The sequence below is a fragment of the Rhinolophus sinicus genome, linkage group LG05 (assembly GCF_036562045.2).
Source record: "Rhinolophus sinicus isolate RSC01 linkage group LG05, ASM3656204v1, whole genome shotgun sequence".
Taxonomy (NCBI): Eukaryota; Metazoa; Chordata; class Mammalia; order Chiroptera; family Rhinolophidae; genus Rhinolophus; species Rhinolophus sinicus.
In genome coordinates, this window is record NC_133755.1 from 79,624,806 (window position 1) to 79,641,332 (window position 16,527).

The following is a 16,527-nucleotide window of genomic DNA, read 5'->3' on the forward strand; positions in this document are numbered from 1 at the left end:
CTCACCAGTCACAGCAATGGCAGAGAGGGGACCCACGCGCTTGTCCTCCCGCAGCCCATAGAGCAACAGCTGGTATCTGTGGGCAGGGTCCAGGCCCGAGACGATGACCGCCCGGGAGCTACCCCCCACAGGCACCACCTGGGGCCGCCCACCCTTGTCCTTGTACTGGACCACGAAAGAGTCAAACTGGCCCTCGGGGACCATCCAGGAGAGGCCCACGGAGTCTGGTGTCACACTGGTCACTTGCAGCTCTTCCCCCAGACTGAGTTTTGGGGGACGCTTTGTTCCAGGATCCTCCACAGCACTCTGAGTCTCTGAGATGTAGACACAAAGAGGAAATGGCTGAGATGTTTCTGGAAGGCTGACCTCGAAGGGCAGGATGGAGAAGTCTGGAGACAGGGCTTTGCCATGGCTGAGTCCTAAAGGGCTGGTGCTATGGGCTTATGCAAGGAGAGGGGGAGTGGACCCCAGCTGGGGGCTGGGACCAGGTAACAACCGTGATGGCAGCCACCACAAATGACCACCAACGGCCCTGACCGGGCAGGGTGCCAGACGGCTTCCAAGGAGCCTCCAGGAACAGACGCAGGCCCTGCAGGGGATGCCCTCACCTGTGGTGCCGTCTGCAGTGACAGGGCCATGGCGCTTTTTGCCCAGGAGGCCGTACAGGAGGAATCTGTACTTGCGGCCGGTGTCCAGAGGGGTGATGGTGACCGAGCGTTCATGGCCCTCCACAGGCACCACCCGGGGCCCGTCTCTGTCCTTGAACTGGACCACAAAGGAGTTGAAGTGGCCCTCGGGGACCGTCCAGGAGAGGCGCAGTGAGTCCAGGGTGGGGTCTGTCACCCAGAGCTCCCCAAGGCGGGGTGGGGACCCTGGGCTGGTGTCCCCTTGGGTAGCTGACAGAGAAGAAAGGTTCTTGTGTTTCTTTTTTTCCAAAATGACTCCCTGACTGCCTCCCACTAGAGTTGGAAAAACCCACAACTGCCCAAATGATCAGTGCTTCCCCCGAATCTTTCCATCCCCCTCCCATCCCCACCCCCACCCCCAGCTGCCCCGTGCCTCTGCCCACTTAAGCAATGTGGGAGGGGTCTTCAGTCCTGAGCCATCTCTGGGAAGATCCCTTAGCTCTGCCTATCTTCCTCATCTTGCTGTCCAGACTCTTCCCACTGCTTAGAGACTGCTTCCCTAGCAGGGTGCAGCTTGTCACAGACTTGTATATCTATTTCCTTTTACCAAGGAGCCCACTCTTTATGATTTGACAGGCCCCTGGGGAAATCCGAGGGTCCTGAGGACATCAGAAGGGCCACAGGATCCCTGATGGGGACAGATAGCAGCTGGGGAAGCATGATACGATGAAGGCAACCCTTACAGGTCCTGCTGGAGGAGTGGGGGCTGCCTACATGTGAGTGGGGGGAGGGGAGAAGAAGGGAAGCTCAGACAGGGAAGAATCTGGTGTCTGCCCAAGGATCCATCCCGAGGCCTGAGAAGGAGCTAGCCTGAGGCTGTCCTGGACAGACAGGATGCTGACGGCATTGTTATTGGGAGAGTTTTCTGGCAACAGGGGGCCCCCAGGGGCAGGGGAGGGCCTGGACTGAAACACAGGAAAGGGGTACAGCTGGGCTGGGCCCAACTGGGCCGCCAGCCCTGGGCTCCTGGAGTCCCCAGTTTCTGAGGCACCAGGAAAAGGACAGAGCAGGAAAGGGGTCCCTTTGGGGAGGCAGCTATGGGACCGGATGGGCCTGAGCCAATAGGGTGAGAGTCAGAGGGGAGACAGCAAAACTCTCAGGAGACGATGGCTACACAGGGCTGAGGACCCACAAGCCCTAGGGAGGCAAGAAAGGCTCCTGGCTCCCTTCATCCCCTTTCTCAGCACCCCAGTTTCCGATGTTCCACCTCCCAGGAAGGAGTCTGAAGGGTCTTCCCCCATTCAACAGAAGCAGAAATTAGGAGAGGAGAGGAAAAGTCAGCAGGGGAAACGGATCCAGGAACTGGCCCATGTTCCTGGTTCTCATCTGCCTTGGGCCAGGTCAGGCAGTGTGGCTTTTTCAATGAAACAGAGGAAGTGGACAAAGGGTAGAGCTGGCAGAAGAGGGAGGCGATCAGGCAGTGTGAAGAAGGGTGGGAAGGCTGGAGCCTCAGGCTCAGCTTCATGGGGGTCCCCCTCACCCGTCTTTGCCTCTACAGAGACTGGGCTGCGTCGTTTCCCATCCTGGATCCCAAAGAGCAGGAACTTGTACTTCCTATTGGGCTCCAGGTCGGGGACAGTGGCCTCGCGTTGGTCCGCGGCCACAGGTACCACCTGGGGCTGCCCATTCCTGTCCTTGTACTGGACCACGAAGGAGTCGAATTTCCCCTGGGGGACCGTCCACGAGAGGGCCACGGAGTCCGAGGTCACATCTGTCACTGTCAGCTCCCCCAGGCGCGGCTTCTGGGGGGACTCTGTGGCTGGGGCTGGCGGGAGGGGAACTAGGATCAGGAAAGACATAGAACACCGGCTAAGATCTCTGAAGGGAGAACTCCCCTCTCACAGGGCCCCTGGGCTCCCAGGGCCTGAGGGGCCTCAAACTGAGATGGGAAACGGTTACATTTTCACTGACCTCTAACTGAAATGTAGCGTTTCCTTCAGTGACAAACACAGGAAACCAACCACGGGTACTAGCAATACCTATGATTCTCACCAATAGGAATCACAGATGTTTTCACATCACCTTAGAATTACTGCAGACTTCAAAATACTAATTACACTCTCACTACTTCCAAAGGTGGGTAGGTTATTGCACGTGCCACTTGTTATTTAATGAACAAATAAAGAAGTCCCTGTATTACTAAATCATAAATTTGAATTTTAAAATATTCTGATAACTCTATATCGATATAATTGGTTTCCTGTGTAACCCTATGTATTTTATTTTATTCACCACAGCACGAAAATGGTGGAAACTTACACCCAGGAAGCCACGAGGGCGGCAAGGCCCTGGAAGCCAAAGGTGAGGAAATACAGTAAGGCCGGGGGGCTGAGTACCTCTGACAAGGGGTTCAAGGAATGGATAATGTTTAAGCCCAACAGAATAACGCAGCACAGGGAGGTGGCAGTGTGTCACAGTAGGTTTGTAAAGAGAAGGGGAGGACACAGCTGTGGACAATCAGAGAGGGAGAGAGACAGAGACAGTCTGCTCCGGATTTGGGTCCAGTGAAAGGAAGACTGTGGTTTGGGGCGGGGGGGGGGGGGGGGGGAGGGAGGAGGGGAGGCGGTGGAGAGCAGATGGGGAATGGAGGGCAGGGAAGGTTCCAGCCCCAGTGAGGAGCCAACGGCTCAGGGAAGAGACTAAGATGCCTGTGACCCCAGGAGGACCTGCAGAGCCCACTGAGGCAGGACCTGGGAGAGGTTGTGGGTGGGGTACTCTGCATAACCAGGGATGGGGACTGCCTGGCCCCCTCACTCACCCGTCACGGCTACCACAGAGAGGGGGCCCACGCGCCGCCCGCCATGGAGCCCGTAGACGTTCATCTTGTATTTGTGTGCAGGCTCCAGGCCGGGTATGGTGGCCTCATGCTGGTCCGCGGCCACAGGTACCACCTGGAGCTGCCCATTCCCGTCCTTGTACTGGACCACGAAGGAGTCAAACTGGCCCTCGGGGACTGTCCACACAAGGCCCATGGAGTTGGGGGTCACATCTGTCACTGTCAGCTCCCCCAGGCGCGGCTCCATAGGGGGCTCCGTGGCTGGAGGAGTCTCTTCTGATTGTGGAGCTGAGACAGAGATGGAGGGAGCTGTTAGGAAAAGCCCTTCTTTCCCTTGGTGGCAATTATGTCCGTTGTTTTTGTGGTGCCTGCGAGGCCAGTCTGATGCAAACCTACACTGCCTGGCAACATCTGTCTGGCCAACAGCCCTTCCCTAAGTCCCTGCCAGGATCTGGGGCTTAGGGGGAGCCGTGTCAGCCGGCACGGAAACCTGGGAAAGTGGCTCAACTTCCATCTGTGCCTCAATGGCTCCGAGTCCCCCCACAGATCACCCTGCTGACTCCCAGACTGTTTGCTCAGCGTCTTCCTTGGGTGCCTAATGCGTGTTTCAAAACCAACAGTCCAAAACCGAGCTCAGGGCTCCCCCCACACCTGCTGTCTCCTCGGCCCCCTCACCTCCGCAAAACCACAGCTACCTTCCAGTGTCTCCTGAGCCCCCGCTACACCCCAGCCAAGCCGAGCAAGTCCTGTTGGCACTACCTTCAGAAGATGACCCTCTCCTCACCAACACCACTGCCGCCATCGCCAGGCACCAGCAGCTCTGGCTGGATGACAGGACAGTCTCCTGAATCACCTCCCTCTCCCACCCTCACCGCTCTTCTGTCCTCCACTGTTAACACATCAGTCCAAGCTTATTCCTGCCACAGCTCCCCTCTCACTCAGAGCAAAAGCCAAGCCCTCACAATGGCCTCTGAGGCCCCACACAATCATCTCTCACATCACCCCCGCCCCGCCCCCAGACCCGGCTAAAACATTCCTTGTTGTCCACAGATGTTCAGGCACCTTCCTTCTGCCCTGAGTGCCCGCCCCCAGAGGCTGAGGTGTCCCCTCCCTCCTTCAGTCTTTGCTCCCTGGCCCTTTCCAGCCCGCGTTCCCACCCACTCACCTATTGGGCTTTGCTTTCCCCCCAGCTCCTGTCACTGTCACATACGGTACCGCTGACATATTTGTGCAACGTGGTGCCTGTCTCCCTCTGCTAGAATGAGCTCCACAGGCAGGAGCTCGGCCTTGGTCATTGCTGTTTCCCCAGCACCCGGCACTCATGGGTACTCCACAATGTTTGTTAAATTAACGAGTGTTCTGCATGTCTGTGCTGGGAAAAGCCGAGCTCAGGACCCGCTAGTCCCCACCGCCCCAGAATGAGCTGAGTCGGGGAGACTTCTCATCAGTGACTGGATCTGGAAGGTGGTCCCAAGAGGCAACTGGGGCGGAGTGGTGGGGGGTTCCCAAGAGCCTATTTCTCTGGCTCCTGCGGAGAAGACTTGGTTCCAGACAGATAAAACCTGCTTTAAAAGTGGGCTGGCTGCTGACGAGGCCTCAGGGAGACAGGAATGAGCCTGAGTGGGGAGGGAGGGATGAGGCAGCTGAGGGGCGTCACCTCCATGTGTCTAGCAGGTTCTAGATATAGGTGCTGGGATCGTATTGTATTTCATTGTCAGATTCCAAAACGCAGTTTTCCTCTCCTGTGCCTGACAGCCCGTTCTTACCCAGGGACCAGAGCCAGGGCCTCCCAGTCTAGTGCGACAGCCGAGGACATACCGAGGTCACCCTAGGAGAAACTGAGGCCGCAGGTTCTGGACCTGGCAGGAGCCTCTACCCTGCTACTCCAGGCCCACAGAACAGTAGCTCAGGGTGGCTTTCCCCTCTCCCTACTCTCAGCACTGACTGAAGACAGAAACAGATTCGGGAGTTGGAGGTTCTGGAAACTATGCCGACCACGTCCCTGTGAGGTCGGGCTTCGTGGAAGGACAGAAACCATGCTCTGGAAACCTATCTGTTCCTCAGCTTTTAAATCTGTAATCTTTTCCCTTATAGTAAAAATTGTTTTTCAAAAATGTGTCTTTGTTCCTGTGAACAAAGGGGAAGACGCCCGTGGGTGTGACCAAGGTGGGCAGGTCAGCCGGGGGTCCCAGAGGCCACCTGGGACACAGGTCCTTGTGCTTAGGCTCTGGGCAGGAGGTCCCTGGGCTGGGTCCTTTACGGTGGGTGGCTGAGGTGGCCCTGCACTTGGGTCTGGGAGGGAGGTGGGAGGGACGTCCTTCCCTGCTGTGAGGTCATTCACTGTGTAAGTGGTAAAGACAGCATCCAGCTGCATGGATGAGGAGGCCCGGGTCTCATGCACGCTGGGACCATCTAAGTCGCTGAAACAGCCAAAGGGGACAGAGCAGACCCGAGTAAGGAGGGTCATGACAATGACAGTGGCCAGCACTGACAGCACATTCCCGCTGTGCCAGCCCCTGCCTAGAGCTCTGTGTCGCTCACTCATTGAATCGCCACCACAGTTCTGAGGTGGGTGGTACAAGCCTAATTTTTAAATTGAGGAAAGAGAGGCACAGAAAATTTAAAACTTGTTCAGGGCTGGGGCTCAGTGGGGCCCAGTCCCTGTGAACTGCTCTTTCTAGGTCTTCCCCAAGCAAGAAGGGCCATAGGGTTCCACTGATGCAAGACAGTAGTGGGCACAGGGAGTCTGGGGACCGTCTGTGGGAGGGAAACAAACCAGATCCCCACCATCACTCACCGGTCACGCCCACGGTGGACACAGGCCCCTCGCGCCGCCCCCCGTGCAGGCCATACAGGTGCATCTTGTACTTGCGCCCCGGCTCCAGGCCCCACACGGTGACCTCGCTCTCCTCACCCCCGACGCGCACCACCTGGGGCCGCCCAGCACTGTCCTTGTACTGGACGGTGAAGGACTCGAAGTGGCCCTGGGGGACGGTCCAGGAGAGGCTCAGCGAGTCCGGGGAGGATCCTGTCACTGTCAGCTCCCCCAGGACGGGCTCCTCGGGGGGCTCTGGGGCCTCTGTGAACCCCAGAGGCTCTTCCTCTGCAGCTGAGAAGACAGACAGACACAGAGGGGGTGAGGCAGGGTCCACGGACACGTCCTTGGTGTCGGGGACAAGGATGGAGAAGCCATGGCCATGACTGGGGGCCCTGGACTCGGTTCCGAGAAGTCCCTCCTTGGGGCTGGGTGGTCCTGCTCAACTGTCCTCTCACAAACATGCCAGAGCCTCCGGGTCAGCTGTGGGCACCCAGGGCAGCACCAGCACGACTCACGGAGGCCCTGCTCTGCCCAGGGGGACCGCTGGTCCTCGGGGATCACAAGGGGGAGGCACAACGGGCTGCATGGCTCAGCCTCGAGCAGAGGGGCCCCTGCACCCCTCCCCCATCAGACAGTGGGGCTTCCACCGTCCACTCACCTGTCACCCCGATGGCAGACACGGGGCCCTGGCGCTGGTCGCCACGGAAGCCGTACAGGTTCATCTTGTACTTGTGGTCTGGCTCCAGGCCCGAGATGGTGACCTCGTCCTTGTGTCCCGGCACCCGCACCGCCTTGGGCTGCCCGTCCCCGTTCTTGTACTGGACAAGGAAGTGGTCAAATTCTCCCTCGGGGACAGTCCAGGAGAGGTGTAGGGAGTTCGGGGAGGATCCTGTCACCATTAGCTCCCCCAGGACGGGCTCATTGCGGGGCTCTGGGGCCTCTGTGCTGGGTTCTGTGGGGAAGGTCTCCTCCACAACCTCCTGGTGGGCTGAGAAAAGATATCAGGGGATACAGGTTAAAGGGTAACTTGCTTTGTTGGTGACATTAATCGTGACAGTCAGGTACATCCAACAAATATAGTCCTTAGGCTGTAGGTCTAGCGGTTTCTGTGACCTTTGTATTAGCCATTCAGTGGCTCATTGATGGAGACAGGGCTGAGATGGGCCCCTAGCCCCCATCATGTACCGCTGGCAGGACTGCACTGGTGGCTCCTGTGGGGGAGGGTCTCCCCGCATGTCTGAGAAAGGAGTTGAGATGGGAAGAGAGGAACCTCTGAGGATCTCTCTACCGTGTTCACTGACAGTGCTGACCTCAGGAAAGTGAGGGGCACTCCTCCCTTCAGCTTCTGCCCCTCCCCAGGGCTTCCCAGCAGCCCTAGCAGGACAGGAGGTGAAATGTGCTCTGGCTAAGGCCTCCCCGGCAGCCAAGCCCCTCCCTCCACTTTATCCCTAAGGAATAAATTGCTAAGGCAGGGCTTCAGACCAAAGTGGGAGAAAGATTTGGGGGTGGGGTGGGGTGGCGTGCGTGGGGGAGGGCCCTGCTCTTCCCTGCTTGGGTCTGGAATGGCAGCCCTAGGCACCTACCCACCCTTTGCTGCAGGTACGTCTTTGCTGAGGTTCCATGGACCGGGGACATTGGCGCAAGGGCAGCCAGCCCTTCTGTGACCCGCTCCCGGGTCCATGGGGAACCACTTAGGGGACAGGAGATTGAGGAGGGAGCAGGCAAGAATGATAACCCAGGAGAGGATGGCCACCACACAGGCCCCACGCGCTGCCTGCCACGGAGGCCACACAGGTTCATTTTATACTTCCGGTCAGATTCCAGGCCAGGGATGGTGACCTCATTCTCATCCCTCACGATGGGCTCTGCTTGGGGCTGCCCCTGCGCATCCTTGTGCTGGACCAGGAAGGAGGGAAAAGGATACTAGGAAGCAGGAGAGCCAGGGAGCAACAGCAGCTCACTCTTAAACAGCAATTTCAATGTGCCAGGCACTGTTCTGAGGGCTGCATGTATTCTAACAACTCTGTGAAGTAGTTACCATTCTTATCCCCATTTGACAGATGAGAAAGCTGAGGCACACAGAGGTTCAGTAACTCACACACGGTCCCATAGATAGTAAATGGCAGAGCTGGGATTAAAATCCAGGCAGTTGGCTCCAGAGCCAGGCTCCCAACCATGATGCCACACAATCATGGAAATGGTGCTATGTGGGGAGACTGGACACGTGGAGGAACATGGGAGGGGCGCTGAAAGCAAGCCCTTCGCCCTGCTCCAAGCTGGCTGGAGTCAGGGAGTCGGGAGGCTGGGAGGAGTCCCCTTCCTGCTGGACAGAGGCTGGGGAAACGTGGTGTTCTTGTCCCTTGGATCTGTCAGCTCTGAATAGAGTGGCAATTGCATTAGGGTGTGGGCAGCAGGTGACAGAAGCTTAGACATGACCATGGCCTGAGCCAGGTCACGGGAGGGGCAGAGGCCCAGTGAAAACCACAGGGAAAGAACAGTGGCTGAGGACACCTGTGGGGAGGACAGCAGTGTGGAGGGACAATTCCAGGGGCTCGGAATGGGGAGATGGGCCTGTTCTTGGAGATGGAGAAGCAAGGCGGTGAAAGTTTCTGTAGAGCTGGTGGCTGCATGAGAAGTCCTGGGATGTGGGGAAGAAGGTGGAGGCTTTGGGAGAATTAGAGCTGAGAAAGAAGGTGCAGGAAGATGTGTAGAAGCCCTGGGCCAGGTCCCCAGGTCCTGTTCAGAGGACGTGGGCTGGCAGGGGAGGGACTCACCGGTGGTGGCCACCACAGACACGGGCCCCACGCGCTGCCTGCCATGGAGGCCATAGAGGTTCATTTTATACTTCCGGTCAGATTTCAGGCCAGGGACGGTGACCTCATTCTCGTCCCCTGCAACGGGCACCGCCTGGGGCTGCCCCTGTGCATCCTTGTACTGGACCAGGAAGGAGTCGAAGGTGCCCTGGGCCACCGTCCAGGACAGGCGCAGGGAGTCTGGAGTTGAGCCAGCCACAGTCACTTCCCCCAGCAGCGGCTGCGCGGGGCGCTCTGGGCGGCGGGGCTCCTCTCTCTTCTCTGGGGCTGTAAATAAGAGGATCCAGCCAGAAATAAACTGGCAGCCTGAGATTGGGATTTGGGGTTTGGACGGGTTGTCACACCTGGAGAGTCATATTCAATTAGTGTGAGTGCTGAGCTCCTGGGAAGTCTGGCACCACCAGGGTATGACACATCTCCTGGGCCTTGGGGAATAGCTGTATGGGATGGACCGGGCCCCGCAGAGCAGGGGAGGCTGGCCGCCCCTCAGCCTGGGAGTGCGGCCAGCCGTCACGCTGGGAGGCCCAGCTGGTTCCTGGCTGAGGGCAAGTGTGTGGACAGCTGGGAGGGGTCACATGGGGCTTAGGTGGCTTCCACTCACCAGTGGTGCCGTCAGCCGTGAGGGGGCCATGCCGCTTCTTGTTGGCAATCCCAAACAGAGTGAACCTGTACTTGTGGTCAGGGTCCAGAGGGGAGATAATGACTGAGCGCTCTGGTCCTTCCACGGGTACCACCTGGGGCCGTCCATCCCTGTCCCTGTACTGGACCATAAAGGAGTCGAACTGGCCCTCGGGGACAGTCCAGGAGAGGTGCAGCGAGTCTGGGCTGGGATCTGTCACCCACAGCATTCCCAGGCGGGGTGGAGCTGCTGGGCTGGGATCCCTCTGAGGCACTAGGGAGAAGGAGTAGAAAGAAGGGAGGGACACAGGTCAAAGAGGGGGCATCCATCTCCCACGTAGAAATGCTGTGTGAGGTTGTACAGGTTGTTCACTGCACAAAAGTGCGTGGCTGAGGGAGCACTGAGGGACTGTATCCAGCCAGCACTCTGCTTGCCACGCTGTGTACAATGGCAACAGGCTATGCCCACCTAGAAGAAGGATGCTTTCTTCTAAATGTATGGATTAGTGTGGCCCTGACTCTATCCCCAGCCTGGAGAGGGGCTTGGGAGAGAAGGGAGCCCAGCCAGCTCTTTCCACATCTCCATGGCCAGGGAAGTGTTCCAGAGCAAGCTCTACTGCTTCCAGGCCTAACTACTAGCTCGTTTCTCCTCCAAGAGACGGGAGCATGATACTTGGAGTGAATGAATGTGGGAGAGCCTCCCACACCTGTGCCCGGGCCCCTCCCCACCCTCCGCCTCCGCTCCCACTCTGTACCACCAGCCCCACTCCCTATCCTGTACCATCAGCAGCGACACAAGCTCCTCCACCCTCCCTCTTTGCTCTGGATTCCCAACCCAGATTCCTGAAAGAGATGTCTACACTGGTTGTAGTCGTATCCTCACCTCCATCACCCTCCCAACCTACGTCCACCCTCCATAGCAACTCTCAGCAGGGTCAGTGGTGAGGACGCCCTTGCTAAGTCCTGCGGACACTCTAGCCCTGAATCACTCCTACAGAATCTGACATGCCTAACTGCACCCTTCATTTTGGCGTCCAGGACACCACTCTCTGAGGCTCTGCCCCTCTTCACAAGTGACCCCTCAGGTTACCTGGAGGCTCCTTTTCTTCTGCTCGTACCCTGAGTGTTGGCCATCCCAGGGTTCCAGCAGCCCTGCCCCTTCCTACATGCTCAACCTGGCTCCTGTCCACTGGCACACATGACACCCACATCCCCTCTTCAGGCCTCCCCTCTGCTCTCCACACCCTTGGGGGCAGCGGTATATCACTTTCTGCTCACGTGATTCCTCCCTCTTTGTGCCTCAATTCCCCACATATAACGTAGGCACGCTGCCCAGGGCCACTGTTAGGGTTACATGTGATGATGCACCTAGAACATCTGGAACACGTGTGACCTTAACAAATGCTCAAAGATGCTTATCTAAGTGTCCTGCTGCATTGTTCCTCATCTCTGCTGTTCCTAGCCTCCGGAAACGGGACTGAGCCAGACATGTGGGGGTACCTGGAGGCCCTCACTCTCCTTCCCTCCCACATCCAGCCTCACTGCCACCATCCCAACCCAGCCATTATCATTTCTCTTCACTCACTTCTCAGCTATCCTCTGCAGCAGCCTCAGTGTTATTTGGAAGATAAATATTGAATCATGTCTCTCCCCCACTTACAACCTTTCAGAGGTCCCCCAGGACCCTCAAATGAGGTCCAAGCTCCTGCCAGATACACGAGACCAGTTCCCTCAGCTTCCCAGGTGCCCTGCTGTCCAGAGGAAACAGACATCGATGCACCTACAGGGACACACTCACTCCTGCCTTGCTCGCCATGGCTCCCTCTGTCTGCACTGCCCTCCTCAACCTCTCTAACCTGACCCTCCACTATTTTCCCTTCAGGATTGATCTCAGGCACCCCTGCCTCTAGGAAGCCTTCCTGGACTTTCCAAAGCAGGTTCCCACAGCAGTGGGAAGACCCCCTTCAGGACCATGCAGAGGGCAGAGGCAGGGGTGTGCATGCCTGCTCTCACTTACCAATCTTGGCTTCAGCCACTCGGGGGCCGTGCCTCTTCTTGCCCACAAGCCCATACAGGACGAATTTGTACTTGCGGCCCATATCCAGGTTGGTAATGGGGGCAGAGCGCTGGGGCCCCTCCACTGGCACCACCTGGGGCCCATCCCTGTCCTTGTATTGGATCACAAAGGAGTCGAACGTGCCCTCGGGGACCGTCCAGTGCAGGAGCAGGGAGTTGGAAGTCACATCTGTCACTGTCAGCTCGCCAAGGTGTGGTGGGACCAAGGGTTTCCCAGGCTTTTCCTCATCCCTGTCTGGGGGTGGTGGGGGCAAAGCAAAGCAGCAAGACTCAACCATTGCCTTGCCCTTGCCTCCGTCCCTCCTCTCTACCCACTGGCTCACTCCAGCCTGGACAGCTCCCTCCCTACGGCGAAGGTTCCATTTCCTCAGCCCTCAGGCCTCTGTGACCAGCCTTCTTGGGAAGGGGGCATTTCCCCCCTCAACCTCTGTTCTGGAGTGACAGCTTTGGCTCTTCCCTTGTGACAGCTTCCCCACCCCTCACATAGGCCCCACTCCCTCTCCCCACCAGGGTTTATGGGCAAGTTTCAGGCCCCCATGGTTCTTCCTGAAAGTTTTGAAACTCCCCATTACTGCTCTAGAGCAGTCTGAAGGCTCCAGTCCACCTGAACTTCTCTCTCTCCCTTGTCAGCCTCTCTGTCCTGGAGTTGCAGGGACTGGTCCCATAGAGGGACCGTGAGGGAAATGTGAGAGCCGGGCACTCAGGCCCTGGCCGTCACTGGTTCTGCAGACCTCACCCGTCTATGAAGGATGGCTGTGGTGCTTCCTACACCAAGAAACCTCCACCTCCAGCAAAAACACTGGCTGAGAGGACCATGGGGGCACTGTCCATGGCAGGCTAGGCTTTCCGGGTGGGGGGCAGCACCCTCATGCCAGCCTGCCCAGTGACAGGGTGGTGGGGGCCGAAGGGAAGAGGAGGGGTGGAGGGTCAGCATCCTCAGGGCCAGAGGCCTCCCCACACCCACCCTGAGATCTATGGGGCAGAGCAATGAGCAGGATGTGGGGGCAGGACACAGGGCAAAGAAAGCTACAGGGACAGAGCCAGGGGCCTACAGCCTCTCTTCTTGAATCCCTGCCCCAACCTCGGACTTCCCTTCTCCGTCTCTTTCTGGAGTAGTCCCCTCCCCGGACCACCCTATCATTGTTCTCAGACCCCCTCCATCCCTCTTGCCTCTGAACTCTCAACTCCTTTTCTCTCGTTTTCTCCCACCACTTCCACCCAAACACCAGCCCTGCCCTTCAATCCTCATCCACCCCTGAAGTCCTGATGGCCCAGCCCCTCCCCCAACTTCAGGACCCTGGCTTGAGCAGAATCCAGGATGTACCCATAATGCCTTGGTAGATGAGAGGGGCAGAAGGCTTGCCCTCAGGGGGCACCCCACGAAGTGACAGCTCATAGGGCATTCCAGGAGGAGGTGAGGGCACCAGAGCCTGGCGGACGTCCCCTGGCAGTAATTCCTCGTGTGTCCCTGACCCATCAGGCACCCGTAGGTGCAGCTGGAAGTGGGCAAAGGTGTCAGGCTGGGCTGTCCAGACCACGCGCAGGTGCCCTGTCTTGTCTCTGCCCAGCACCCTCAATTCTCCCAGCTCCTGGGGGCGCTGCTGTAGGCCAGGGGCCTGAGCCCCTTGAGTCGTTGAAGGGCCTGAGGGAGGAGGCTCATCAGTGGCCCCCAAGAGGCCCAAGGGGGAGGACCCTAGAAAGAGCAGGGTGAGAAAAACAGGAGAGTAGAATATGAGAGCCAGAAAGGGACCGCAGCCCCCAGGTTCTGTTTGAGCCTCTAAAAGCCTACAGAGTCTCCCTTTTCTGTTCCTGGGCCCACGCGGGACCACCTCATCCTCCCAAAGGTCTGCCTGGTCCTGCAAACACTGTTGTCCACCACACCTGAACATGCAGGCCTGCAGGTAACAAATGAAATAAAGCCTGCCATCCCACCCCCACAGGACTCCTCTGACCTCCAGCCCTCAGACTTCCATGTCCCTCCCCACACGTATCTCCCACCTCAGTGGGTGGTGGTCGTGGTTTCCATTAGTGCTGCAGTGAGAAGCCTGGAAGAAAGGAGGGTAAGGTGGTGTTAGGGAAGGAGGATGCAAGAGAATGGGTAGTGAGAGGAGAGGGAAAGAGGGGGACGTCCAGCTCAGGTGGCATCAGGGCCCTATGGAGGAAGAAGAGGTCCACAATCCCCCAGCCATGGCAGCCACAAAGCACCCCTTCCTGAGCCCGGATATCTTCCTGTGGGAGAGACCAGCATGAAGTGAGGCAGGAGATCTGGAAAGGCAGCTCGAGAAGCAGTGGTTCCCCCTCACATACACATGCTGCCTGATGGCTTCAAGACCACCCCCAAGCAGTTTCAATGTATCCCTCTGAGGTCAAGGCCAAATTGTGGAATAGTAACCACTGACCACAGTCTCCAGCGGCCCTCACCACAGTGAGTCAGAGCGGGGGAACCGCTGGTTTCACTCCTACCCTATCCCACCCAAAGTGCTCCAGTGAGTGTGCAGTCACTCCCGCTCCCACCAAATGCCCCTTCTGTGGCCTAGAACAACAATCCTGGCAGAAGTGCCTTGGGAACCCGAGGGAAAACTAGGGAACCTCAAGACCAGGTCTGGTTGGCCTTGGGTATCTATCTGCCAGGACCCTGGCGATGAGGTGGTTCTAGAAACACAGGAGAGTGTGCTTTGCTGTGGGATCCCTGGAGCCGTCCAGACCCCACAGCAAAAGGACAGGGTAGGGCTTGAAGGCGGAAGGGAGTGGTGGGGGGTGCCAGTCTGAGCAGTGAGCAGTGGGAGGAACGGAGGGATGCAGACTCCCAGTGCCAGGTGAGCCTGGGCAGGGGATGGGTGTTCCTGAGCCCGAGCGCACGCTACCTGTGGTGGTGATGAAGGCGTAGGACTTGGAGGTCTGCCCTGCCCGCACCCCGTGGACCTCCACATGGTAGGTAGTGCCAGGCCTGAGGTCGGGGATGCGGACCGTGCGCGCGGTGCCAGGCACCGTCAGCTCCCCGCGGGAGCCCTCTGCGGGCGGCTGGGGCTGCCAGCGCAGCACCACGCGCTCGAAGTGGCCGCGGAGCCCATCGAGGGACACGAGTAGTGCGCCATCAGCAGAACTGCCCAGCACCTCGGGCTTGGGGTGGCGGGGTGCAGCCACCCCACCGACGCCTTCGGGCGAGAGGCCGTAGATGCCTTGGTTGGAGTCGCGCTTCCAGGTGCCCGAGTCGGGGCTGGGGGTGGGGAGGGCGCGACCCCGCGGGGGTGAGGGGGAGACGGCGGGGGCGGCCGCCAGACGCCGCTGCAAGTATTCGTGGATGCGGCGCGCCACCGACGTGTAGGTCTGGTTGGCCCGCAGTGGGTAGCGGTGAGCCCGCAGGTGGCGCTCCAGGTCCTGCACCGTGCCGCGGAAGCGGCCCAGCTCGGCGGTCAGGTTGCCCCACGGCCGCCGAGAGGGCTGGGGCAGGCTAGGCCCAGGCCGAGACTCCTCCTGCCCCTCCTCCGCAGGCTGAGGGGGCCGAGCAGGCCGAGCCGGCCGCGGGGGCCGAGGGGTCGGGGCCGGCCGAGGACGGGATCTGGGGGGCAGGGCTGGGGGGTGCACCTCCGGGTAACTGTAGTGGCCTGGTGCTGCCAGGGGCAAAAAAGGGGGAGGAGGAGGGCAGGTCAGTGGCAGCACCCCCATCCCCACACTCCTCCCACAGCAGTCCCTTTCTCCATCCCCCCCACTGGAGCCAGAGGCCTCGTCCATGTGCCTCAGCCCCACCTGGAAAGAGAACCGAGAAAAAAGAGTCAATGTCCGAGGAGCCCCTCACCCCACTGGCCCTCCAAACCCACCACTGTTGGCGTCCTAGAAAGAAGAGAGAAGCCAGCGGGTGGGGCCCTGCATCTGAAGGAGAGAAAGGGAAGTGGGAGGACAGGATGTGAGCTACAGCGAGGTGGGTGTCCCTCTGTCACAGGCAAAGAAAAGAAAGATCCAGGCATCTGTTAAGAGACCTTGAGGTTAGTGGAAAACTGCTGCCATGAGACCTAACTCCCCAAACCCCAAATTCTAAAGTCAACAGAAGTGCTGGTCTCCGATCGGCCTAATTCCAGTCCCGATGAGATCTGACCACTGATTGTGAGCACGAGGGCTGTCCCCCACCTGCATGGGTTGGACAGCATCTCCTATTCACTGCTTTCTCCATGGGCAGCTCTTCCCATACTCCAGCCAGCCAGCAGCCTTCCTATAGGAAGTGCCTGAGGGCTCTGTCTCCCCAGTGCCCTTGGTACAAAACAAGGCCCCCAGCAGATGCTGTGGGACTGCCACACACCCTGCCAAGTGTATTCAGAAGCACCTGTGAGCCCCGCGTGGGTTCCCGAAGCAGGGGCTACTATATCAGGTAGCAGGCCCGTCCCTGAGCCCTGGGCGGCCATACCTGTGCTGGCCCTGACAGAAGCTGGGTAGCTCACTGCCCGGCCACGCTCCGCAGTGACAGTCACCACATACTCCACGCCTGGCATCAGGTCAGTCAGCACCGTCCCGTCTGCCTCAGAGGGTACTACCAGCCGCACCCTCTGGTTGCCAGCACTGACGTAGGACACCACAAATCGGTCCACCTCGGCCTGGGGGCGCAGCCAGCTGAGCTCCAGTGTGGTTGGAGTCACAGCCACGACCCGGAGGTCCTGGGGGCCATCGATCACTAGTTGGAATAGAGAGGAAGGATCAGTTGGGAGGCTGGTTCCTTAGTCACCAACTTTGCCTCTAAGATCCTGGCCC

At 58.9% G+C, this 16,527-nt stretch overlaps 1 protein-coding gene across 2 annotated transcripts in view; it reads right to left on the minus strand.

Moving 5' to 3' along the window:
- TNXB (tenascin XB) overlaps nt 1-16,527 on the minus strand; it is a 47,802-nt gene that overhangs the window by 15,336 nt on the left and 15,939 nt on the right. Inside the window, exons 6-17 of one of the 2 annotated variants that reach the window (XM_074332725.1) lie at nt 16,187-16,450; nt 14,652-15,398; nt 13,112-13,480; nt 11,729-12,022; nt 9,695-9,985; nt 9,055-9,360; nt 6,939-7,268; nt 6,260-6,571; nt 3,445-3,750; nt 2,167-2,451; nt 609-896; nt 6-314 (exon numbers count right to left, since the gene is read on the minus strand). In XM_074332725.1, the coding sequence (XP_074188826.1) occupies nt 6-314; nt 609-896; nt 2,167-2,451; nt 3,445-3,750; nt 6,260-6,571; nt 6,939-7,268; nt 9,055-9,360; nt 9,695-9,985; nt 11,729-12,022; nt 13,112-13,480; nt 14,652-15,398; nt 16,187-16,450 (4,101 nt within the window). Of the gene's footprint in view, nt 1-5; nt 315-608; nt 897-2,166; nt 2,467-3,444; nt 3,751-6,259; nt 6,572-6,938; nt 7,269-9,054; nt 9,361-9,694; nt 9,986-11,728; nt 12,023-13,111; nt 13,481-14,651; nt 15,399-16,186; nt 16,451-16,527 lie in introns of both variants that reach the window. The other variant, XM_074332726.1, reaches the window with a different exon arrangement.